Source organism: Alligator sinensis, unplaced genomic scaffold (assembly GCF_000455745.1).
Source record: "Alligator sinensis unplaced genomic scaffold, ASM45574v1 scaffold19_1, whole genome shotgun sequence".
NCBI classification, from domain to species: domain Eukaryota; kingdom Metazoa; phylum Chordata; order Crocodylia; family Alligatoridae; genus Alligator; species Alligator sinensis.
In genome coordinates this window covers 1,786,072-1,810,525 of record NW_005841916.1, presented here as the reverse complement: position 1 = coordinate 1,810,525, position 24,454 = coordinate 1,786,072, and the positions used below count along the sequence as shown (strand labels likewise).

At 44.8% G+C, this 24,454-nt stretch overlaps 1 protein-coding gene across 1 annotated transcript in view; it reads left to right on the top strand.

Moving 5' to 3' along the window:
* Window positions 1-24,454, top strand: part of PTGFRN (prostaglandin F2 receptor inhibitor) — a 128,385-nt gene that overhangs the window by 38,362 nt on the left and 65,569 nt on the right. Inside the window, exons 2-4 of the mRNA XM_014517579.2 lie at window positions 18,194-18,559; window positions 19,915-20,334; window positions 23,743-24,126. Of these exons, the coding sequence (XP_014373065.1) occupies window positions 18,194-18,559; window positions 19,915-20,334; window positions 23,743-24,126 (1,170 nt within the window). The remainder of the gene's footprint in view (window positions 1-18,193; window positions 18,560-19,914; window positions 20,335-23,742; window positions 24,127-24,454) is intronic.

The following is a 24,454-nucleotide window of genomic DNA, read 5'->3' as shown; positions in this document are numbered from 1 at the left end:
TCCTACAAACATCAGATTTGTCTCAGAAAATGGAGCTATGAATACACTGTCAAGCATGGGACCAGGGTGCTCCTGTACCACATATTGTACTGCTTGTTGAGCATCTCTAGCAACCTTGCTGCTCATTCAGCACCTCACACAATCTGCAGTGACTGTGCGTGTGAATGGAGCAGAAAACTGTGCAAGAGTAAGACTAGCTGGACAGCCTAGAGCTGGCATACTCATGTTGGATATGTCAGTATTGTAGCTTCTGCTGCCTGTAATTTGGCTGGGCTGCGTAGGTCAGTTGTTTTTTTTTAAGACTAAGATGTTAGTTTCTTAGCTGAAGAGCAAGTTTCTACACGATCAATCTATATGGAGGCTGATTTCAAATGGTTTCCAAAAAGTGGAACATGGACAGGAAGCTGTAGGCATGTAAAGGGAGGAATAAGTTGTGCCTGAAAGTTTTCTGTGAACATGGATAAAACCACATAGCTTAAATCAGAATTGGGGTAGAGTAGTGGGATGAGTTATGTGTAACCATAACCAGTTAGGATTGCGTGAATGACTGATTTTTATTTTGTTCATTGATGGTTTTGAAAAACGAAAAGACTTTGCTTTGGGTTGCATGAAAATGTTTATTCAGATTTCAGGTAATGTTAAAACTGTTAGCTTTTCATTCAATGTTCAAAACATCATTTCACAATGAAAGATCTGTTACCTACCCACACACCACCACCCCCATACCAGGAGCGTCAAACATCTGGCCCTCAGAGCCATGCCGTTGCCATCTGGCGTCCAGTGTTGACCCAGCAGAGCCTGGGATGCGTGCCATTTGCAGTGCCTGCCCTGGCTGCTTCAGAACTGCCTCACAGCTGAGCGCCTGAAACAGATCCTGGAGTGGTTGGAACAGGCGCTGCCTGTGGCACAGTCTGGCCAGGGATGCATAGCGCAGATCCCAGAAGCACTATTCTTAGTGCCTGCCCCAGCTGGGCTGCGTTACACATGGCACCTGCCCTGGTAGCTCTGAGACTGGAGCAGGTGCCACATGCAGCGCAGTCAGTCTAGGACCTGCACAGCATGTGGCACCTGTAAGTGCCACATGCAGCCCTGGGTCCTGGACTGGCTGAGCAGATACCATGTGCAGGGTGGTTTCCAGAGCTGCTATCACTAGCACTATGGGTGGTGTGTGTTCTGGTGTGGGCACTGTGTGGTGTAGTCTGCCTGGGGTGGGCACCATGGGTTGCATCTTTGGGATCTGTGCTACATGCCTTTGGTCAGGAGGCACTGCATGCAGCGTTCATTCCAGCTACTCTAGGATCTGAGTCATATATGCCTGCCCCTGTAGAACAATTCTTGGATCTGTGCTTCATGTTCCAGCTACTCTAGGATCTGAGTCATATATGGCTGCCCCTGTAGAACAATTCTGGGATCTGTGCTTCATGCACAGCACTCAGGCGCTCTGGGATCTGCTTTGCATACAGCACAAGTCCCAGACTGGTTCATGTGGCTCATGAACTGGCCTCATGCCACTCTTTCAGTCTGTGGGGCCACATGAGTTTGATACTCCTGATATATACGGTGAAAGCTTCCCCCTCACCCCCCCCCCTTTTTTTTTAAACGTTAAAATGAAACACGTAAGTTGCCTCCTCTGTGTTAGGTCCTGTTTAAAATACATTTAGTTAAAATGCAGGTTCATTTATTGATATAGGTTTTTGCCATTATAAAACCTGACTAGGATTGATATGTGGGACCAGCCTCTGAAGTGTCTTGTAAGGTTGAATCAAGAGAAGGAATATTTCAGGTTCCAGGGTGTGCTCTGTGCTGTATGTTGTACAGAGAGAGCTAGTCCCTACCAGAAGATCTTTGAATCTTTAATAAAGCACAAATGTCTAAAGGCCATGGGCTGACCCTGCTCTGAGAAGACTGGAGATAATAGTTATGACCATAGAGCCTTCCAGTAATCAGTGATTTTACCCAAGTGTGATCCTGTATATTCCAGTTAGCCAACACTTTAATGCATAAATATTTGCAGCTTGGTTTAGCATTGCAGTGCTTCCCCAGCCTTCCACCCCAAATTTTCATGAACCTATTTCCACAAACCTTTTCCAGCTTGTGCAAATTCCTGAGTGTTGAACTTGTTCTTTTCACTGTTGCTGGCTCTTCAGCTTGTTCTTCCTTAGTGCAACTTATTCAGCATTCCTCTTAAGACTCCAGTGGCACCTCCGGCTGAACATCAGATAATTCTTTCTCTAGCTGGGAGGTCAAAGTATCAATTTTGAAATACCTGAACTCCTGGAACCAGAGATTTAAATGCCTGCATGGGCTACCCAGTCTGTTTATTCCTTGGAGATGGGTAGACTGAGTCTCAGGCAGATTATGATGTGTGGGCCTTTTAGGTTAGACTCAAAAAGCACAGTTTTGGGTTTTTATCGACTTTTTTCCCTCCTCCCCCTTGCCTGCTTTGTGCAGACTTATCACAAATGGCTCTTCTGTGCAGCCTTTTATCTTTTAATGGTCAGTGGCAGTGAAAGGAAATTGAGCTTTGCATTTGATAGCTTCCTCCTAAATCTGAATGCAGCTCTAAAACGCAATTTTAGCAAGGGTGTCTAAACTTTACTTACCAAGGGCTGACTTACCAACTTCTGACAAGCTGCAGTCTTCTCTGATTATACAGGGGTGGTTGGGAGACTGTATTGCTCTGTCTTTACCTGATTTATCTTGCTCTGTGATGTGCATGTAGCGCTGCATGCTGGGACCTGGGTTCTCAGTAGATTGATCCAGAAGAGTGCTGTAGGGCATATTTAATTAGTGCCCCATTTTGGTATTGTGGCCAGCCACTCCTTCCTTACATATTCCTGCTTAGTTTACCAGTCTCTTTTTTCCACCAATGAAGCAGCAGTGTATTCCTGAGGCAGCTTGGACAGATTCCCCTGGTTCCTCCTGGCAGCCAGAGGAAATAGGCTGTCAGCCTTTTTAAGAAGAGTGCAGTAGGGTTGTTTTTAAAAGGTGAGGGCAAGAAGGGTGGATACCCTTTGTCTCCTTAATGTCTAGAGCTCAGTAGTCTGGAATGTTGCTATCTGTACAGGATAAGAGAATTCAGGGTGAGTGGCAGTCAGCCTAACAAGGAGAGACTTGTTTGAGGTTTCCTCCCTTCCTTGGTGGTGGATAAGAGACCTGTTCCACAGCAGCTGAGTTGTAGTCAGATGTGGTTAGCAGCCCTAGGTTTTTTGTATGTGAAGTGTGTGCTCACAACAAAGTTTCTCTCATCTCCTTTTCTGCAATCCGTGAAGTAGACATGGGGCTTTCCTCTTTCTGTTGTTCCCAACTTTGATCTGGCCTATTACACACAGATTTCTTGGGTGCTGGCAGGAAGGAGGTAGAGTTGAACTGGGCGTTCATTTGGCTCATCATCAGTTTTCTCTGATTAAGAAATCACAAATTCTCTGATAAAACCCCCAAAATCCATGGTTAAAATGGAAGGCCTGCCCACAACCCCCCAATCCTGCTGTGCCCCTTGCCACCCACCCACAGCTCCTGCTTCCTCAGCCCTGCTGGAGGGGGCTCCCAGCTGTCAGGACTATGGGGCTAGGGACCGGGGTCTGCAGCCCTCTGCCCCTAGCATGAGGCAGTGACTCCTGCAGCAGAAAGGAGCATGGAGCCAACACCCTCCTCCCCCCCGGCTGCCTGCCTGCACAGCTGCAGCATGGGGTTTCGCGCAGGGGATGCGGGCAGTGTGGAGCTCACAGCGCCAGGCAACTTCTTGCATGGCTCTGCTGTTCCCTGCAGCACCAGGTTGTACGTGCTGGGTTGCGGAGGCCCTGGGGGAGGGCAGCAGGGCGGGAGCCCAAGCCTGAAGCAGGCAACATGCAGCCCTGTGCCCCATACACAGATCTGGGGGGGCATGGGTCCCTCCTGCTCCCTGGGGTTGTGCGTAGTGGTGGGGAGCAGCTTTCCCCTGCCCAAGCCCACAGCAGGCAGCCCGCACCTGCTCCGCACACAGAACTTGGGGTAGCGGGTCCGCCCTGCCCTCCGGGAATGCACACAGTAGTGGGGAGCCAGCCCCTCCTCCCTGCCCTCCAGGCGTCCAGGGCCTGCAGCCCCGTCCCGCTCTCCACTGGAGACCTGCGGCTGTGCATTGCAGCCCCAGGCTCCAAGCCTGATGCACCACCCAGCTGAACAACAGCCATAGCCCTGTCCAACTCCCTCCCTCCCTTATGGGGGCCTCAGTTCTTCCCCCCACCCCCCACTTACCTGCACGAGCTGCTCTCCAGGTTGCCTGGTGGCCGTGCGCATATATATGCACATGGAGGTAGGTTGTAGCCGTGTTGGTCTAAGAACATACGCAGACAAGGTTCTTTGAGTCTGGTATCTTCTATTAGACCAACTTAAATAGTTGTGAGGGGTGGAATATATATATATTCAGGTTTCTCGGGTAAAATGAGAAATCTGTGTTTGCCTCTAGTAAAAGATAAAATCCACGGTTTACTCCGTTTTTTCTGTGGAAAACAGAAAACCAGGATCTCTGCCATATGCTGAGACTATAGAATATTTTGCCCTTCCAGCAGAACTCCTTCTTCCTTAATGTAACTTATTCAGTGTGTCAAAATTATCTGACTTGCAAGCTTCACCTCTCTGAGACCCAGGTGCATAGCTGCCTACCTGGGGAGCTTCAACATAACTTCCTAGTCACCTGGTGGAAGGATTGTTATTGCAGCCCTCCTATGCCAATTATGGTGAGTACTTTTTTCCCTTTGGACATGCAGTCTCCTGGTGCCCACTTAAGAAGCACTGAGTTCCATATTGCTCAAGTGAGTTGAAACAGTGTTTCCTGGAGGAGAAAAAGGATAGCAGGCCAATAATGTGATTTTTAACACTTTTCATTTCCTGAATATGGATCCAGTCCTCAGGTGGATTGGATGGGGACTTGGGAGGTACTAAACTTGGGGAGAGAGAGGTATATGGACACCTATCTTGGCTGTCTCAGATGGCACTAGGATTAGAACAATCCATCTGAATTACACTCTGATCACATTTCTGAGGCTTCACTTAAGATGCAATATGCGTTTCCTGAGCCTGATAGAGATAATAGGTTTTAAGCAATTACACCCAGGCTAATTCCTTTTGATAAGCTTTCTACATTATCTAAAAAAAGAACCCTGGCCCGCCTGGGAAAGAACAATGTAAATGTCTCTCTCATGCACTCTTCCATTCAGTCTTTACTGTCTTGATATGATTCGCTGCAGATCTATCAAGTCATAAAAATCTACAAGTCCTGTTTTATGTAGACAGTAATGCAGTCAGGGAGGTATAACAATGCTGTTGGTAGGCATTGTTAAGGAGCAGGATATGGAGCCCTACATGCTTGGGACACTCCAGTGCCTGTATGATGCTTACAGCTTAGCTATAAAGAATGAAATTTGGCCTCCCTTAATGGAGCCCCTGGTGCTCTCCCTGTTCAGGCTCTCTGATTGTGAGATGGCAGACTGCTCTGCTGATCAGGGTGATCTGAATTCTGCCACTCGAAAGGAGTGGTGAGAACCTGCCTGCCATTTCATTAGAGATAAACCCAACCCCTACTGCGTGTTTTGTCTGCAGTAGGGAGTGGGATACAGTGCTGGTACATATGCAATGTAGGGAGTGCAAGAGATTTCTCTTAGGTTTAAACTGAGCAATATAGCTAAATTTCTGACAGTATGAAAGGAATTTCACCCATCTGCCTAACTTCTTACCAAAGTGCAAAGCATAGTATAAAGTAAAGGTTATAATTGGATGGATTTAAAGAAAAAATGTTCGTCTAAGCATGCCATTTTGAGGGAGGCTATATTATAAAACATACAAAGCAGCAATAATGTCAGAAGATTTTCACATGTAGTGTGGGACACTTTTCTTTTTCTTCTTTTTACTTGGAGATTTACTGCATTAGCTCCTTGATTGGTGCTGTCTAATGGAAACACAGGTGGGGATCAGATCCTTGTGCTCTAGGCTAGGAGGGCTGAAGTGCTGCCGAGGGAGTAAGCAAAGGAATGGCACAACTGCCCCTCCCATGGCTGCACTGTCCCCAGATAACAGGTAGATGAATAGCTCCCGGCAGAGGTCTGAATAGAGCTTTTTCATTGGCATGAAGGTTGTTCTGATGTGCTTGTTTGGATATCTGCTCTTGGGAGTACAAAAGGGGCATAAGGGACAGGATTTGTTACTATGCTGTAGTGCTGTTACGTGCATCACAGGGTTAGTGCGTTTTCAGTGCAGAATGGAAGAGGGAAATCTGGCACTTTGCTTAGAAATAGGAAGTAATACCTTGTGAGCTCTCTGGGAAACAGAGCTGGATCATTGCAATTCATGACTGAATATGGGTACTTTTCCTTTCTGACAAAATAATACATTAGATCAATGCCCACATGGTATTGTTTGTAAACCCTCTCCCCACGTAAGTACTTGTTTCGGAGCTGGATACTTCAACACCAACATCCCCTTTTTAGACACAAGGATCAGTATCCAGAAGGGTAAAATACAGACCACAGTATACAAGAAACCCACAGACCAACATACATATCTGCACAGAACCAGCAATCACCCGAAACACACCAAAAAAGCAGTGATATACAGCCAAGCCCTCAGATACCACCGCATCTGCACTGAAGAGAACACCCGGGATTGCCACCTCACCAATCTCAAAAAGGCTTTCACCCAGCAAGGACACTCCTCCAGAGAGGTAGATCGCACATTTGAAAGAGCCACCTGGATACCACGTGAAGAACTGCTGCAGTACAGAAGAAAAACACCCACAAATCGCACACCGCTGGTTATGACCTATCACCCATCCCTTGAACCTGTACGGAAAATCCTCAAAAAATTGCAACCCATATTAGAAAAAGACCCTACTCTTAAAAAGATCTTCCCGGAGCCACCCATCCTAGCCTTCAGACAAGCACCGAACCTCGCCAACCTCATCACCAGAAGCAAACTTCCTCAACCCCAGAACACACCAAAAGGATCCAGACCGTGCCATGACAAGAAATGCAAAACCTGCCCCCACATCTCCACCACCCCCACTATTACTACACCCCACAACAGAGCCATCAGCATCCCAGGATCTTACAGCTGCACCTCCAGGAATGTAGTATACCTCATCCAATGCACCAAATGCCCTGATGGAAGATATGTAGGAGAGACCAGACAACTGCGCACCAGAATGAATGCACACCGGAAATCCATCAAAGACAGAAACACCCAATTACCCGTGGGGGCACATTTCTCACAGGAGGGCCACTCTCTCTCCAATCTCTCAGTCCTGATCCTCAAGGGAAATTTACACAACACATCCCAGAGACGAGCCTATGAGCTCCATTTCATCAACCTGCTGGATACTAGAGATCATGGACTAAACATAGACATTGGATTTTTGATACATTATAATCTGCCTGGCAACTGACTCCCCAGCCCAGCCCCTGGCTGGTTTACTTTTCATTCCATCCAGGAAGAGCACACACCAACTGCTGCAGCTTCCTGAGCCTGACGAAGGGTTTTTGAACCCGAAAGCTTGCTTAATAACTATTCTCCAACCATTTGGGATGGTCTAATAAAAGATATCAAATTCACCCAAGGAACCTTGTTGGAGCTGGATACAGCACTCTTCCTGTTGCAAACTGTTGTGTACTGTGAAAGAACTATTTTTCAGTTTAGATGTAGCCATATTTTCTTGGCTGATATTTTCTTGGCTGATTGGGCAAACCTTTGCATCTGTTTAAAAACATTGTGCGGTCCTTCAGGGTTAAAAAACTCTGCACGTTTATCCGTTTCCTTTATGAGGCATTGTTCAAGCATCTCACTAAGCATTTCTAGAATCCTTGCTTTGTCTGAATCTGAGACTTGAGGTCCTTAGTGTATCAGCCAATTTGCTCATTTTTCTTCTCCCTCTTTCTGGTTCTTCAATGGCCATTTAATTGGCTTTCCTACTCTGTGTCACATCATGTTTCCCTTTGAGTGGCTGACATGGCAAGTTGACCTTCTCCCGGCTGTTCAGGAAATGTGTTGTTCCATTATATAGAGCAGTAGAAGGCTGCAGGGAGAACCTCATACAAGGGAATGGTGACCAACACAGTGGTCTGCTTTGTGGTGGTGGTACAGAAGAAAAGGCTTACTGGGTCCTGAGACCTGAATGGACTAATTTTTGTGGCAAAGAAGGAGAAAGATTCCCTAATTGCCTTAAAGTACACATTTCCACATCCAAAATAATACAGGATAGTAGCTCAAAACTGACATTAGCCTATATTTCTGTCATCCCAGTAAAGAGAAGTCCTCTCTCTCCCAGGGTGAGATTTTCAATGCTGTAACCCAGGTGGCTGCCTTAGAAATACATTCATTCTGCTCCCTTTGCAATAGGGAAAGGGACTGATGTGGGGTTGGGGGAGAGGCTATTTATTCAAGACATTTCAGCATCTCATGAATGGCACTTCAAGTAGCTTCTCTGCCTTCCTCTTTTACGTGAAACCGATAATGAAGGAGCCCCTAGAAGTTCAGCAGCTTGCCCTTTCTCATTAGGATTCTTGTTGATTGAAGCATGAGCTGCACATTGGTAATGATGGAGGGGATAACTGCCTTGAGTGGAGATATTTTTCTTCATGTGTGTTGTGCAGTATTCTTCATTGTTGATGGTACAAATCTATAGAACACTGGAGGCTTGTCCTGCTTTTACTGCACTTACTTTTTTCATCACTCCAGAGCCACAAGTTACTGTTGCAATAATCTTAGCATCAATAGCCAGTCTTTTCAGTCCCCAGCCTCCTTGCTTCTTTACCCTCCACTCCAGAATGTTTTTTTGTTTTTTTTATCACAGGAAAATAATGAAACTGTGTGTACAGGTGATTCAGAGAGAAGCCAGCAGGGCAGGTAAATGTGCATTCTGTATGGCAGGGAAACAAGAGCAAGAACAACATGGAAACACTTTCACTCAGAGCTCTGGTTTGGAGGGAAACAGTAGTTCACAGTTGACCTAAGTGTGGTCTATTGGTTCTAAAGGTGCAGACAGGAGATCAGCTCCCCGTTGTCACTTATGGCACTTCTCAGGAAGCATCATGAGGTATAACAATCCATTGGTCCTGGGGGTTCGGGAATCCAGCTGCTGGCTGCAAATCTGTGGCCAGTCTCGCCTAGCAATGCCTCTCCCCTCTCCCAGCCCTGGCATTGTTTTTAGAATGGGAGAGGGGAAAAAGAGAGCTCATTCTGGGGGTTCTCCACTGGGGCTGGAGGATGGGGTGGGTGGTGCACTTCCCAAGTACTCCCACTTCTCTGTGCCATCACCGCATATACCCTGGGGCCTTCCCAAGTACCCCCAGGGGTACATGTGCCCCCAATGGACATCCCCTGAGCTAGACTGTTCTCAGTGGTGATGCAGCAGCAGGCGCGCGGCGACAGGCAGCAGCGCATGGCGGCATGCTTCCCAAGTACCCCCACTTCTCCATGCCACCGAGGATGGGGTGGGTGGTGCACTTCCCAAGTACCCCCACTTCTCTGTGCCATCACTGCAGACCCCTGGGGCCTTCCCAAGTACCCCCAGGGGTACATGTACCCCCTGGTTGACAACCCCTGAGGTAGACTGTTCTCAGTGGTGGTAGATGACAGAACAAAGAGCAGTGGTCTCGAGTTGTAGCAGGGGAGGTTTAGGTTAGGTATTAGAAAGAATTTTTTCACTAGTAAAACACTGGAACAGGTTACCCAGAGATGTTGTGGAATCTCCATCCTTGGAAGTTTTTAAGACCCAGCTAGACAAAGCTTTGGCTGAGATGATCTAGTTGGGGCTGGTCCTGCTTTGAGTAGGGGATTGGACTAGATGACCTCCTGAGGTCCCTTCCAGCCCTCATTTTCTGATTCTATGAACTCCCCACTTCCATTCTATAGACAGTGCCAGGGCTAGGAAGTGGCACAGACATAAATTACTGAAGGTACTCTGTTTCATGGGATCAGGCCCTTTTAAAGTGCTCTGCAGCCATGCACTTGTTTAGTCAGGGCTGTAAAGCACTTTCAGGCACCAGATCTAGTGAAAATTGTCACTTCTGTCTGCGCCTTGAGGGACCTCAACCTATGCAAAAAGAGGAAGGATGTTGAAGCGTTCTCTTTAAATGTTTGATGAATGTCCAGTAAAGCCCTGTGGTATCCCTGCATTTGGGGTCTCCTTGGTTGCCCCACTGTTCTTTGCTTGACCCCATTACCTGTATTACTGTTTTCTTTCTGTTCTCCTAGTTCTTCTGCTGTGCTAATAAGTCTATAAAATAATTTAGCATTTATGCAGTCTTCTACTCAAGCAGGTTCAGTGCAATAATTCAGTTTATTATATAAAAGGCAATTGCTTGAGTCCACATTAAGTAAACATAGCTGGTGGTCTTTTTTACTTCATAAAATACTGAAAATTTAAATGCTCTGTTAGCATATAAACCATGCTGTATTGTCTCCATCTGCTTTTACAGTTAAACAAGATTTCAATTAATTTTATTAAGAACATGTCACTGTATATTAACAGTGAAGTGCATTAGATTCCCAATAAACCTTCAGTTTGGGAATCTCTTGCATATTGTGAAAGTTGAACTTTGGCTGCTCTGGTAGATGAGGAAAACACCAGTTTAAAACACGTTTGTAAAATATTTTATTTTTCTCATACAGCAGAATGCAGCTTACTGTTGCTAACAATGCCTTATAGGGACCAGTGGGCGCTTTCAAGGGGTTGCAGGGAGGGGGATGAGAGAGAAGGAACCTTAGCTCTGGAATCTTATTTATCTGATACAGCAGACTGCAGCTGTCCTTCTGCCAAGTCTGGAGTTCATGGCCCCACTTCTCCTGCTACAGTTACATGCAGTGTTAATCCCTCATGTGTAATAAAGAGCGTACCACCTTGTTTGACTTCTGAGATTCGGGCCTCCATTGGCTGTAACATGAGGAAAAGTGGAACCCCAAATTCAAAATTTAGTAGGATAAGAAGCCCTTTAAGTCACTTGTGACCATGGGGAATGAGATCTGTGGCAGGACTTGTTCAGTTACAGGTATCTCAGATGACACAACAGTTGGACTTATGAGGTGGCTCTGTGCTTTGTCATCGCTGTTCAGAAACTGAGAAAATACTCCTGGATTTGGAGCGGCTGAACTTGGGCTCACAGCTATATTCTCAAAAAATGTGATTTAAGAAAACTCCAGCATCTTTGCTTCTCTCCCCTTCAGCCTTCCCTCCACTTTAAATATGGGAATGAATCCTTCGCTGTTGCCAAAAGTGTGCTGCAAGGAGAGGGTTGGTTAGCTTTGCACTTTACCAGCATGGGTGCCAAATACTCATGCTAAATCTGACTGTCACTTGATGTCCATGGGATCTGTAGTAACCTGGGAGGTTGAGGAGCTGAGTTGAGCTGACTGTTAATCCCAGTATTTATCTGTAGGCCATGCCTTTGTCACCCTTAGATTGGATTAACATGGTACAGTGTGTAGGGCTACAACTGAAGACTCATGCAGAGCATGGTTACCTGTTTGCTTCCTGTTGCTAACAGTGCCTTTTAGGGACCAGTGGGTGCTTTCAAGAGGTTGCAGGCAGGGGGTTGTAAGAGAAGGAGCCCTAACTCTGGAATTTGCTCCCTGCCCTGGTTTGTCAAAGGCTGTTTGATGTCCAGGACATGCTTCAAGGTTCATCCACTGCTCACTGTCCTTTGTAGGGGGTGAACTGTAAAGGGTTGGGAGGGGGGTTAAATTGAAGCTAACTGAAGTTTAAATAGACTCCAGTCCTCAGCTGATGCTTTTTTGGTTTGTTTTTGTATTAATGATTTAATGGGTTGGCGTACACATGTAGAGAGATGATAAACATAACTATAAAACAGTAAGCTATTACCACTAACTTCTGTCTGGCATCCTACAGGATTATGTCTCCCTGCTGATCTACATCTGCTTTCTTATACTGCAGACAGCAAACCACTTTGCCTCTGCCTCTCTCTGGGTGGGATGTGCATATGAGGGCCCCCATGAATGTGTATTAAGGCTGAGTTGGGGGAAGGGATAGAAACATACTTGTGTGGTGCAGTGAAGGCCAGTTTCCTTTACTGGTAACAAATGCTTGACTTGATTTGACATGTAATGACAGTATGTCCTGCTGTTCTGATTTGGTCCGATCTTTTATAGTGTTTTCTTTCTTTTTTTCTTTTTCTTTCTTTCTTTTTTTTTTGTTCCCCAGAAGTAAGAAGTTAGATGTAATAGAGCACTGTGGTTGAAAACTTAATGGTATAGAAGTCAGGAAATTAGCTAAGGTTATTGCAGTGCTAACTTTACCATACAAAGAATGTGCCCAGTAGAAATGAGCATTGTCTAAGATGAAGTGCTGCATTTTGGCTGCAGTTTCCTGGGGAGATGCTTTATAAAAGTTAAGAGGTAAGGTGCTGAAGACAATCTATTAATTCTTGGTTCATCTCTTAGTTGAATAGCTATATAAAGCTCTTGCTGACTATAATTAGGGATAAAGAAGATAATTTGTATTATCTTGTATGATTGTGTTTAATGTTCTCTACACATAACCGTATATATCAAAGTTAAATTTTATGTGGTTTTTAGTTCTTAACATTTTCGTAGTCGGTGCTGCACTGAACCAGCCGGTTTCCATAAGCAGTTTCCATATTGTGTTTTTTATTAGTCAGTTTTAGCATTCTTTCTTACTGACCCAAAATTTCTAAGTCAACAGCATGATTTTTAATCCATGGAATGATTTTATTGGAAATCTGATGTCCAGCATCTTAAATAAGGCTTTGTGTCCTGGGGGGTGGAGGAAGTGAGAGGGTAAGAGAGAATGAGGGAGAGAGGCTTTTTAAACCTCTGTTTTAAAAAAAGTTAAAAGCAAAGGGTGGAATTGCAGTAAGGTGCACCCCACCCAGGGGCTGAGCATGACACATTGTCAGTAACAAGATACCCATATCACTAGAAATTGAAATCATCTCTTTTGCAATGCCCTTCGTGGGTTCCTCATTTAGGATGGCTGTCCATCTTCTACCTTGCAGAGTACCCCCATGACCTAGTGTGACACAAACTGGTCCAGACTCAAACATGACGTACACCCAACCAGAAAACGGAAGAGTTGTAGGGTGTCATTGGAGCTGCCCCTGAAAGCCAGTTTCTGTATCTCTTTAGAGCTGCCATCTTGGCTCAATGCAGCAGAAAACTGGCCAGGCAGCTCACACTCCCCTTGGCCGGGTGGTACAGGATGAAAAAATGTACACAGTCTTAAAGAAGTCCACGTCCAACACGCCAAAGAGGCTGTTGAGGGCAGCAAGGAGTGGCCACAGTCAGAGACAGTCCAAGAAGGGGTGGAAGAGCATCTCCTCTACCTCCTCCTTACAGAAAGGGCAGGCTGCCAATGCCACTGGGGCTGAGTGGTAGACAAAGATGCCAGTGGCTAAGACCCTCTGCCAAAAAGGTGCCAGGGGCTGGGCCCCTGTGCCGCAGCCATTACTGGATGTTGCTACTTCTCTTGGTGGTGGGCAGCATATACAGGGTGCATCAGATTGGACAGGCCTGCTTTGCTGTTCCTGCTGCTAGGTATTGCCTCCAGAGACAGAGAGAGAGAGATGCAAACTGGGGTGTAATTTAATGCAGCTAATCCTTTCCCTGTTGAACCTTCCTCCTCCCAAACAAATAATTGATCTTGGAAGAGGAACATTAATAACTTCCCAGTATGATTAGAGAAGCAGCACCCTGCAGCCCAACAACCTTTATTTCTTTCAATTGGAGTTAGTTCAGGTTTCTGGTCTGAGTAGTGTCTCTGGAAGTCAAGGGTACCTGCCCTTACATTATCTCCTAGAATCATGAGTGGTTCAGGATGACAAATCCTCCAAACATCCTGCTTTATCTCAATGTTTCCACACAAATGTTACTGATGTGTCTTGGTTTGGATGTATAGTTAATGGTGATAGAGCAGGATTACCAGTTTGTATGTAACTTTGTTCAGTGACCTGAGTTTGAAAGGTTTGGGTCCCCTGATGAGAGCAAATGTCTGTCACAGAAATTTTGGGGCTACGAATCTAGCCAGTACTCTCGTTCACTCTTTGGCTTTAGGAGGTTAGCTTGCTTCCCATCTGCAGCTGCAGAGGTTATTCTCTGGGCTGAGGAGCAAAAGGCACTGGAAAGGCTCACAACTTTCTTTGCCAGATCATCTGGCTAATTTTAAATGGTTTGCATCTGTGCCAGTGAATAATGTATTGCTTCTCCAGACTTCTGCATTTTGGAATTATTATGGTATTTTGTATACATGTGGTGGTGGGGTCTAGAGAATTTTATGGGACTGTCTTCCTTTATGGTCTGTACAGCTCAGAGCACACTGTTGTTTTTTTAAATAAATACTCCCAGTATTAACTAGTCTGTTATGTATTGCCAAGTGCCAGTGATCCAAAGCACAATTCAGCTAACATAGACATCCCATAGCTATTGCTGTGCTACTGGAGTGCTTGATGGGGAAAGTACTGACATTTCCTTTTGGCATTGAGTTTTGGGGTTATATTTCTAAGCTTTTTTTCCTGAATAAGAAGCTCTTCCCTCATTTGTTATGTCATGCATTTAGATTGGATAGTTTTATTCTTGTAGTGCAAGGAAAAAAAGCCTCTTTCCTGTTTGAAATGCCAGGGAACATAAATTGGACAATGTTCACACTTCTCCACTTAAATCTGGAACGAGCGGAAGAGGAGAACCTTGTTGTTTGTCGTTGCAACTACCTGTGGTACCTTGACTTACCCAGGGATGGTCAATTACTGTTTCCTTAGACTGTGTTATAGAAGCTGAATATATTTTAAAAAATTGCCAGTGGTGAGAGGCACATTTAGTGGCCCACTAGGTTAGCATGACTAGGGCATACAGGAGAGAGAGCTAGCACCAGGACCAGCCATTTTTGGATCCACTGGCTGAATAGGTGTTTGTAGTTGCTTCAAGTTGAGAGCAGGGCTTGAATTCATGCTTCAAGATCCATAGCAAGACAGGTTAAACCCTCTGCCACCATGCCCTGTAGGTAGAATATAGCATCCAGTGAACGATAGTTGCCTCCCTCCCAGCCAACACATGCTGTCCAAGTCTGCCTAGGAAGGCAACTTCTTGGCTTTGACTCAAATTTTGATTACAGAAAAAATACTAGAACAATTTCTGTTGCAAGGAACTTCTGTTCCCTTTTGTTAGAGAGACCACAGGTGAGAATACTTTTGACACTATGGATTCCAATTTGAAATCTCTGGTTTTAGTTTGTCTTGTGTAAGTGTGTGCATACCTAACAGTGCTATGTTGTATGTCACCCTTAAATATTTCATGGCACTCCAGGGTGTTGTGGTACCATGGTTGAGAATCACTGCATTGGACAAACTCTTTTTTTCTGCCTTTTTGTCTCTTCCTTTCCTGTAGTACATATCTATCTTTTCACCTTTCTGCTTAACATAGCAGTAGACTAGAAGAAGGAATGCAATTAAATATTTATACATCTCTTTAAAATAATAAGCTTTTAGAGTTTAATACTCCAGTGAGGTTAATCATACCTAGGAAAGTTCTCATTTGAGTTACTTCAAGCTTTCTGCAGCCAGAGTGAGACAGTGCTGCACTCTTATCCTCTTCTCATTCGGAAAGTGTTCTTTGCAATCCAGACATTTAAAACTATTTATTATTTTAAAAAATAAGTTCTGTATATTCTGTGAACGTTGTGTACATACATCACATACAGGTCCCATCCTCAGACCTTGTTTGATGCATCTGGGTAGGGAGGTGTACATCTGGGGCTAGGAAAGATTAGGTGCCTGAAGGCTCTGGGTATGTACTGAAGGTCCCAGGTATGTACTGTACCTCATGCCTAGTTTAGGGGGGGAAGGTGGTGAATTAATAGGCCAAGCCAGTGCATCCAGCCCTGAAAGTATCATAGTTTCTTACTTTTACTTTATGCCTGGATAGCAAATAGCCTGTCCAGAGCCCATGTTCATCTTGTCAACTAACCTCTGTGCAGAATGCCATGTGTTCAGTTGAAATATTCTGTTGGCAGAAGCCTTATGGTAGTAAGATCAGGTGATAAACTAAAAAATTAAATGCCTCTGCTTCAACACTGCTAGGATTATTAGATAAAGGCACTTGCTGGGGTTCCTGAGCAACTGGAATAAGGGAAAGATCAAAGTATACGATGTGCAGAACATTAAATTCTTCATAGATTTCATAGACATTAGGAAAGGAAGTTAGCTAGGCTCAGATGACCCCAGCAAGGTAAGCATCCAGGCGTTTATTGAACATGTCCAGAGTAGGTGCTTGCACCACTTCTGGGGGGAGTCTATTCCAGACTTTGGAGACTCAGACAGTAAAGAAGTTTTTCTAACAGTTTGTGACCATTTGACCATGTTTCCCCTTGGGGTGCCCTGGTGAACAGACGTTCTCCCAGTTCATGATGCACACCCCCCCTATGTACTTATAGGCTGCACCAAGTCGCCCCTGAGCCTTCTCTTCTCCAGACTGAAGAGTCCCATGCCTCAGCCTTTCCTCATAAGGCCTTTCTCTTGACCTCTAATCATGCGTATGGCTGTTCTCTGGACTCTTTGTAGGATGTCCTCATTTTAATGAGTTTCTTAATGTGTGAACTTCACTTGACACTCCAGGAATGTGGAAATTCCTTTATGGATAATGTTGCTAAGCAAACAGTGATAAGCAATAATGTTTGGTTTGACAGTATGTTCATGTAAATCTCTGATTCAGCCTCATTTGGATGACTGTTTTCATGTAAAGTCAATCCATCTCAGGTTTTATTAGGAAAAGAAAGGGTCTGATAGTGGGTGACAAAAGTTATGAGTTTGGAAAGACTTGCATCTAAGGAGAAATCAATAAGCAGGGATCTAGGTTTTCCATTTGCTGTGGGAAAACGTGGATTTTTCTCCTGTAAAAGAGACAAACGCAGGAAACCACAGGTTTCCTCTTGCAGGCTGGCAGAGTTCCAGTCTGCAAGGGCTGTTTGGGGTTGTGGGGAGCAGGAGGCAGGGGGTGTTATGTGCATGTGCAGGTAGCATGGTAGGGACCAGCTCCCTCCAGGGAAGCTTACAGGGGTAGGGTGGGGGGCACAGGCGACATGGCAGAGGAACGAGGGACAGAGGTGATGTGTGGGGGGACACATGTACCCCCTCCAGATTTCTGTGCCCACAGCAGGGCACGGGGCTGCAGACAGGCTGGACCAGTTCTGGGCAGGAGGCACCTCTAAAGTTCCAGTGGGTGGGAGCTGGCACAGGAGGTAGTGCTGTGTTGCCATGGCTGCCAAGGTGAGGTGCCCCCTGCCTGCCTGGCAACTGCTGGGGGCACAACTCCTTGCCACTGCCTCCGTGCCTCACCTTGGCAGCCATGGTGACATGGCACTCCCTCCTGCGCCACGTCCTGGCTGCGAAGGCAGCTCCTTCCTGAAGCTAGTTCAACTCAGCTGCAGCCCCATGCCCCTCTGTGGGCACAGAAATCTTTAAACCCCCCACCTCCCCCCTGTGGCTTCAGGCTGTTTCCAGCCAAATCGCAGTTTTCTGGGACTTTGGGGGAAACACTCAATTTCAGGCTTTCCTGTGAAATCCCCCGAAACCCAAATTACAGTGGTCCATAACTATATCTAAGTAGCACCTTGTCATCTACTTAAAAGTGTGTGTACTTAAAAGTGTGTGTATTCAGTACCTGTGTTAAAACTTGCAGCTGTTTCAAAAAACATGAAATGCATCAATTCTGAATGAATTAAGTCTACGGGTATGTGCAAATTACTATAGCTATGTTTATTTGAAGGTCAGTCTTTTCAGATTGGCTCCTTGCTTCCATGTGCTCAGGGAAAGCAGGGTCTGACAGTAAGCAGGTGGAAAGGTGCTGTAGGACGAAGAAACTGGGGAGCAGAGGGCAAAGGAGCTACCTGATCTCCCAGATGTATTTTCCCTGCTGTAGCAGCAGGAAAGGGACACATTCGAGACAGACCTCCAATAATTGGATTCTATACTTGGGAAATTATAATTAGTTAAAAAAATTTCCATGTATAAAATCTAATTATTGGGGGTGGGGTTACCTTGTATCAGGTATGTCTTATATTGAAGTAAATACTGTATTATGATTTTGCACACAGGTGCATTTCTTCTTGTTCTCCTGAACCAATTGGACTAGTGGGACACCTGATTTCATTCAACATATTAATTTCTACGCTAAATGTGTTTTTGGTTTTTTTTTTTCTGCCTAGCTCTCTGCAGAGGACGTATTGTCAGAGTGCCCACCAGTCCCCTTATTCGAGTAGAGGGCACAGAGGTGGTGATTCCTTGCAGTGTTAGTGAGTATGATGGACCCAGAGAACAGAACTTTGAGTGGGAGTTTTGGAAGGAAAGTAAATTTGTGCGCATAGTCAGTACCTGGGACACCACGTTCACCTCTGAGGAGTACCAAAAGCGGGTTGACAGCAAAGAGATCAAGCTGAGACGGAATACCAATGACGCCGTGGAACTTGTGATCAAAAATGTTCAGCCAGCTGACAAAGGAGAATACAAGTGCACCACCCCCAGCACAGATGCTACTGTTCAGGGGAATTACTATGCTACAGTTGACCTGAAAGGTATTTCTGAAGGGTGAGGGGTATTCATAAGTGGTACCAAGTGAAAACATGTTGTTGGGTATTCCAATACCTTCTGTGCTTCTGTACAATACCGGGAATAGTCGTTGGCCCTGTTTTTGCCTAAATCCCTGTTACAGATTGTCTGTGACAGTTCTCTTTTCCAGATCCATGCTTCAGGGCTGGATTGGGGCTAGGCTGCACCCCCTTCTCTTCCTCAGCCTGTGTGGCTGCATTAAGGCTGGGCTGTGCCCCTTCTGATCCCCTCAACTCCCCTCACATGGCTGGATCAAGGCAAAGCCATGCCCTCTTCCCCGCCCTCTGTGTGGGCAGATCAGGACTGGGCCACACTACCCCCACCTAACATGGCCGGATAGGGGTTGGGCTGCTCCCTGACCTCACATGGCCAGATTGAGCCCTGCCTCACTGTCCTGCATGCTGTATCTGGCCTTTGGATGGACTGAGCACTGTCCATCTCGCCCACAGGGAAAAAGGTTAGGTACCACTACTCTGAAGAATCTAGTGTAAACCTCCTAGACGTTGAAGCAGGAAGGCTAAATTATAAGTAGGAGAAAGGGAATAAAAGGGATGGGAGACAGGGAGCGGGTATGTTTACAGCTGAGAGTATCATCTAGGGGTTTTCAACTAAGGCAGTAGTAATTTTCCTTTATCTGTAGAGCCTGATATCCTTCAGCAGCATGATAATGGGGATTTTTTTTTTCCTTAATGAATGTATAGCATTGTCTTGCACACTGAGCACGTCTACAAAAGACGTTAAGTGTGCAGTAGCCTTATAACACTGCACAGTAGTGTGCCAGGCAAAACCCGTGGTAATACACTACTGTGCACTAGTATTAGGCTGCTTCCCAGTTAGCATCACTGAAAAACCATGTGCTGGCACTACTGTGCAGTAGCACAAGTGACTGCTCATTGATTTAGTACTTGATAATCCAAGTACTAAACTTAATGCACAGTAACTATGGCACATTAATGAATGTGTAGAATAGATGCTCCCACTGATAGGCAAAATTTGGAAGCGAACCTATTGATCTAGATTTTGCTGTCAGTGACAGAACTTGGGGCTGGGGGTAGGCATCAGACTGAGCACTTCAGTAGGGACTTGCTTTGATAAAATAACGGTGTTTGAATGATTTTGAGTGATTTTGGGGAGCGTGGAAGGATATAGAGACGATTGGCCAAAATGCCATGTATAACAAATTTGGGGCCAGCCATCCAACTTTATTCCTGATCATCACCACTTCTTTTATTTTTTGGGGAGCGTGAGTTGGGGAGGCGGCTTTTTTAGTTGACTAATTTTTATTGTTTGGTGTGCTTATAATAATCTCTTCTTTGATTAGTGATTGCTGATGGCTTAAAAGTGAATCGCTGCAATACCCAGTCTTCAGCATCCCTCAGGCTGTCTGAAGGAGTCTCATTTGATTTATGCTGTTCAGCTTCTACCCACACTTCAGAGCACACTCACCTACATGTTACCTGGCAAGTGAAGAGTGGCCCATCTTGGAGGGAAGTTCTTTCTCTGACGCACGAGGGCAAGTTCCATTCCAGCCCTGAGTATGGGGAGCGCTACCACAGCGGAGACGTACGCTTCGATGCAGCAACAAATGACACTTACTGGTTGTCAGTGTCTCAGGCACTGCCAGTGGATGAAGGTGCCTACAGGTGTCTAGTGAGCGAGTGGGTAAAAGGGACAGATGGTTTGTGGCAGAAGATTCAGGAGAAGAGTGTGGAGACAGCAAGCATGGTGATCCAACAGACAGGTGTGTTTCAGGGTGGTGTGGGATGTGTATGTTTTAAAACTGATCTTCCTCCCTGCCACATCTGGGTCATGTGAATTAGCAAGAGCAGAAGAAGGATAAAGGCTGGATAGTATTTTAACCTGGATGCCACCTGGGAACGCCTCAACTGTGGTAGGAAATAATGTTGTTGGCTCTCTCCTTTCTTAGGGACAGGGTCTATGCAACATGATGGAGAACAATAAATTGATACATGATAATACATCGATTGATCTTTTTAAACAAGAGAAAAGATCTAAATCCAGATCACCTGAGGGCTGGTTTTAATTCTGTCACATATCTCCAGAGTCATTTGTGTTCTGGTTCTGTATCCTACCCCCAGCCCTTCTTGGGTCTTTGCATTTTGTGTCTTCAAACTTACCTTTCCACATACTCATGTCCTGTCTCAGACTGCAGTGGATGTTGATCTGTACTGTTAAACAGATGCCCCTTTCCACCCTAAAGGTAGTTGTGCATCAGTGGCAGGTCTGAAGTATTTCTCATTTATACTATTAAATACTAAAACGAATTAGTTAAACAAAATAAAGGCAACAGTGATTTCCAAGTATGTTTTTATTTTTTCAGCTCTGCAGTGTTGATTTTGCTGCCTCAGTTTTCTTGGAGTACTTGTGGTACCATGTTGGCAGTGGTGTAGGGAAGCAGTTTTTCTGCTAAGTACTTACTGCATGCTCGACTAAGGAGCTGTAAATTGCATGTTTGGGAAACATATACTTGTAGTCCTGGACACTGACTATCCAGATATCCTCAGCCCAGAGCTTTTATGACTAGATTTGCTAGTCCTGGCAAAGTGTGTGGCTGTGTGTGTGTAGCAGCCCGGGTAATGCATCTTATCACTGAGTGGGTGTAAAAGCAGACAAGATGGTCCCTTAGAAATGTGCGATTATGACATTATTTTAGGCAGTGTTCAGACAGTAAGGGCATCTGCCTTTTGAAATCCTTTAATCGCCACAGGGAGAACTCAGAACTGCTGTTTGGATAGCTAATTTGGATGTGATTTAGTGTCCTAGTACTGCTTAGTCTGTGAGATTTGACAGGATCAGCCTGCCCCTTCTTCCTCAAGAAGATGAGGATGCTAGACAGCACAGTTGGCACAACTTCTCTCCATAGACCGGGAGTACTGATCAGGGGCTGTAATTCTCCCTTTGTCAAGTTTTTCAGTTACTGGATAACCTGAATTAACAGGATGGGGTTGAATCTCACTGGTTGGATAAAAGATGGAAATGGCAGGCACCAGAAACGGTGGTTGAGCAGGGACAGATTTTTAAAAATAATTTTGGCCTTCACATTCAGCTCAGTCATTTGTAGACCTGCCTGTTCTGTTGGTAGCACAAGGGCCTCTCTTAACTTGTCTCAAGTGGAGTGGATCTTGTCCCACCTCTAAAATATTAATGTTATAGCCTGTGTATAATATGTGTACCTCCACGTAATGTGGTCTGACAGCTAGGACTTGAGAGCACTGTGTACTCAGACCTGTAGTCTGCATAGGCTGTACCTTCACATTAAAGGCAAGGGTGAGCATAGCATATTCTGGGGAATGTTTTGGCCACCTTGGATTTAAAAGCTGTTGTGTTCTTTTTATGTAAAATGAGAGTTTTATGCCCCCTGTCCTCCTATGTCAAATGATCCAGTACCACTTTTGGGTGCATACAAATTAGCTGTATGACTGCCTGAACTTCCTGCTATTCCCTTGGCCCCCCATTGCTCCCATCCCTTCTATTGGCTGTCATTATGATTGCCTTATCTAAGATCCTGGAAAAGATCCTAAGATTTCTGGACAAGAGATTGTCTCTTCCTATGTGTTTGCATGATGTAATGGGTTTATAATCCGATTGGGGTCTTCAGGCACTTTGCAATAATAACAGTTTAAAGAGAGCATTAAGGAGAGAATGTGTATGGGCAAAATCCTTACAAAAATTTCTGCTTTATTAGATATCTGGTATTTCTTGTGTTTGACAGGTGCTTGTTTCTTGGAAAACCTATTATGCTTCTCCTTGTTATTGAGTCCTAATCTTGCGTTTGATATTAGTGTATTACATTATGAATTGAGAGGCTTAGTCAATTTTCACGTCACAGTTATAATGCGGAGGGGGGGAACAAACTGTCTGCTTGCCTGTCAGAATTATTACTTGGGGCATGCAGGTGATGGGAGCTTGACAAGTGAGTGCTGTTGTGTGACCAAGTGAGCTTACTGACTTTTTTGTGCTGTCAGAAGCGGTGTTAGACTGGAAGAGGGGCAAGCCTTGGTTTTAAAGATAACAGCTTTAATAATTTAAGGAGTGATTGATTCTTAAATTTAGAGAGCATCTTTCATTACAAAAAAAATCACAAAGTGCTTTACAAACAGTAAGTAAAGTGCTGTAGTGTGCATACATGGAAATCACTTCATCTGTCATTTAAATGTAGCTTCCTGTTAAGGGGGAACTTGACCACTGATTCGTAGCACTGGTGCTAGTTTAGCAAAATCAGCAGACTTCAGTCAGGATTAGAGCACTACATATTTTACAAACAAAAGGCATTGCAGCCCCTACCCAAAGAGCTCATAGGCTTGTACTTGGACAGTATGCAGTAGGTGAATAGACTTAAATTGCTGAGAGACAAAAGGGGACAAGATAAGATACCACATGAATCTTGTGCCATGAGGTTAAAAATAGCATGTTTTAAACTCATCTCTTCACTTCTTACTTCCCATCTCCTTTTTCTAAAACACTGCCAGTTATTTTGGATCTCAAAGACCTCTTTTTTTGAATGTGAATAGCATGTGTTATAGGGATTGAATACAGTCACTGGCCAGGAGAGGAGTCTGATAATATGTCTAAGCCACTGTTGTAGCAATGTAAAGTCTTCAAGCATGTGTTGGATACTGTTAAAATTAGAGAAGTAGCAGTGTAGCTCTGCTTTCTGTTAACTTTTGTTTCTAATCTTGGTAATGGTGTTGAGGTAGGTCAGGAATTCAGGATTTAGCCAAGGCTGTTTGTATGACAGCTACACTAGGAGGAATATGACTTCCATCAGAGGAACACAAAACAGAAGTGACTGACTGGTGTTCTGATAGAAACAAGTGCAGCACCTGTTGACTCCAGTGGAGATTGACTTGTGTGACTTTAGTTGCTGAGTGTGTTGGCACCATTATAAGCCTGGGAAATTTACCCTTACTTCTGGGAATGTAGGTGCAAGGACTTTGACTGGCCCAATCTCACCCAGGTAGTCTCTGGCAGAGCTGGGAATAAAATATTAAAGTCCTGATAAATTTGTCATTAATCAAGCAGTTTGTAGGAATTTATGTACTTTTAGATTTGGAGAAGATACTAGATCTTTCACAAGTCTGTCAAAAACTAACACCTTGTGTGGGGTGTTTCTCTTGATTTTTTCAAGCTCTAGATGTGGTCCTTATCACAAACAACGCATCTGTAACTGAAAGAGACTCTCTGGACCTCACCTGCAACATCACAACAGACAGAAGTGGCATTTTCCAAGCAGAGGTCACATGGTATTTCAGTGAGTCACCCAGTGTTACCTTGTCTGATGCCCAGGTTTTGCTGAGTTGGGACCGTGATTCTGTTGTCAGCGACTCTGCCTTTGTCAGCCTGAGTCGCATGGATGGAAATTCCTATCACCTGTTGGTACATGATGTGGATGTGGAAAACTCTGGCTTCTACTTCTGCCAAGCCACTATCTGGGTGCCATTGCACAATAGGAGCTGGCACAAGGTGGTGGAAAGAACATCAGCACCAGTCAATGTCGTCGTGACAGCATTAGGTGAGTGCTTCTATTGAAAAACTCTGTACAGATAAACCATTTTTTTCCTTAGTTCAATTACAGCATGGTGTATACAGGACAAAGACATTGCAAGGTCTCTTCTGGGTATTCCATTGTCTCAAAGGCCATATATGTGAGAGTCTTGAGCCATATACCTTTTGAAATATGGTTCACATTCATCCTTTTCAGTTTTGTTATTAATTACGTATTCTAGAATAAAGGCATGTGATAGACCTGCCAGAAGCTGAAAGGCCTTGTATTGCAACTTATATAAATTGGTGAAAATTGGAGTTGCCACACATTGAATAGCTTGATAATGATCTGTGGG